General features: G+C 62.1%; 1 protein-coding gene across 1 annotated transcript in view; it reads left to right on the forward strand.

The window, feature by feature from the left end:
* The window catches only part of USP43 (ubiquitin specific peptidase 43), a 14,391-nt gene extending 13,745 nt beyond the window's left edge, over positions 1 to 646 (forward strand). The window contains 1 exon segment of the mRNA XM_035893358.1: positions 519 to 646. Within this exon segment, the coding sequence (XP_035749251.1) occupies positions 519 to 646 (128 nt within the window).
* Positions 647 to 2,044: the final 1,398 nt, after the last annotated feature.

Genomic DNA, 2,044 nt, shown 5'->3' on the forward strand with positions numbered 1-2,044 from the left:
GGGGTCTGCCCAGGGCCGCCCTGCAGCGGGGTCAGCAGCCCACGGGCTCACTGTCCCGCCCGGCTGTGCCTGAGTCCAGCTTCTGAGCCACAACCCATGGACATCCCCACCCAGGACAGCCCAACCCGGCGGTCCCAAACCAGGGGGTCCTGAACTGGGGCCGTCTCAACCCAAGGGCTCCTGAACCAGGGCATCCCAAAGCAGGGTCATCCGGAACCAGGACCATCCCAACCTGGGGGCTCCCGAACTGGGGCATCCCCAAACTGGAGGCATTCGGGTGTCCAGAAGCTGGAGCATCCCAAACTGGGGGCTCCCAAATCAGGGCCTCTCAAATAAGGAGCTCCTAAATCAGGGCATCCCAACCCAGGGGTGTCCCAAACCAGTGGCTCTGAAGCTGGGGCACCCCAACCTGGGGCACCCTGAACCGGGCAGCGGCAGGCAGGCTCCGGCTCCAAGACGCGAGAGTATTTATTGTACCAGGAGAGTTTTATTCACAGACGCTTTTTGTTTTCTAAAAGGCGACTATTTTGGGGGCGCAGGCGGGTCCCCCCACACCAAGGTCTATGCAATACGCGATTCCTCTAGCCAGCTTTTGTACGCGGGGGCTGCGGCCGCGCCGCCAGTGGTTTCTATTAAAGACACGTGAAAGGAGCCTGGTGCGGTTCTTGGGGTCAGCGTCTGTCCCAGGGGACGCATCCAGTGGGTGGGAAGGGCTTCATATCCCATCAGCAGTGGCCACGGTGCTGTGGCATGTGCTATACCCAGGGTGGTGGGACTCAGCCTGGGCGTGGGGCTGGATCCTTCCCCAGTGTGCTGGCCATGTGCCTGGCAGGAGGTCCTGGGGGTGGTGGCAGCACCGGGAGCACCAGAGTCACAGTACCATGCAGCCATGCCCACCACGGCAGAGGAAGGGGATGACTGGAGAAAGCTGGTGCAGCTGCAGCAGGAGGCAGGGGTGGAGGTGGAGGAGGTGGGATCAAGGAGAAGATGGAGGTGGAGGCATAAGTGGGAGGAAGAGCATGCTGGAGGTGGCCATGGAGATGGAGGTGGGCTGAGGGTGGAGGAGATGGAGCTGGGTGTGGAGGTGGGAGTGGAGGAGATGGAGGAGGTAGGGGTGGATGAGTTGGGATGGAGGAGGAGGAGGATACCAGTGGAGGAGGGAACAGGGTGGAGGTGGTGGACGTAGAAGTGGAGGTGATGGAGGTAGAACTGGAGGAGATGGAAGTAGAGATGGAGGAAGTAGGATTGGGTTGAAGTAGAGGAAGAGGAGATTAAGGTGGAGGAGACCGTCCCTTGCTGGAGGGCTGCTCCAGGCTAAGGCCCTTGATTTGCCACCGCTGGTGCCATGGCTCTGGCCCTGCTTTGCAGCAGGGGACAAATGTGGGTTTGGCACCCAGGTGTCACTCAGGCAATCAGCATCACTGCAGGTTCCCCAGGGCACTGACCATGGGCTGTCACTGGTCACAGGGGATGATTGGCCATGGGATGTCCCTGACCACAGGATATCACCAGCCATGGGGTGGCGTGCATGGGGATGGGGCCAGCTGAGGGGGATGGCCATGCTGCCTGGCGTGTTGCCACCGCTGCCATTGGAGGGTGGTAGGTGCGCTGAGAGGTGCTGTTGGTGGTGGTGGTGGGGGAGTTGATGCCACTTTTGTGCCCCAACCTGAACATCTGAGACCTTCTGGCTCCCTGCAGCTTCCAGAGCACCCAAATGTCCTTGACACACTCATGGAGCAGGTCCCAGAGCTGCTGGTGTCAGAGGGGGCCCTGGGGCTCTGGGTGGCACGGCACACACTGCAGAGCCTCAGCAGCTCCTGCACCCCATGAGCCCCCCCACTGCACCCCGGCCTTGGCTTGGGTGCATTGCACCAGCTTCGGGGTGCTGGGGGAGCAGTGCTGAGCCCAGAGGTTGCACAGGGGCTGTTTGGGAGGGGTGTGTGTGACCCTTTCCAGCTGTGCAACCCTTTTTGGAGTGGGGGAATTCCAATCTGCCCTCCCATGCCAGGCTGGGGGGCGCCACCCCCCCCCCCCCCCCCCCCCC

Source organism: Egretta garzetta, unplaced genomic scaffold (assembly GCF_000687185.1).
Source record: "Egretta garzetta isolate BGI_Z169 unplaced genomic scaffold, ASM68718v1 scaffold34, whole genome shotgun sequence".
NCBI lineage: Eukaryota > Metazoa > Chordata > Aves > Pelecaniformes > Ardeidae > Egretta > Egretta garzetta.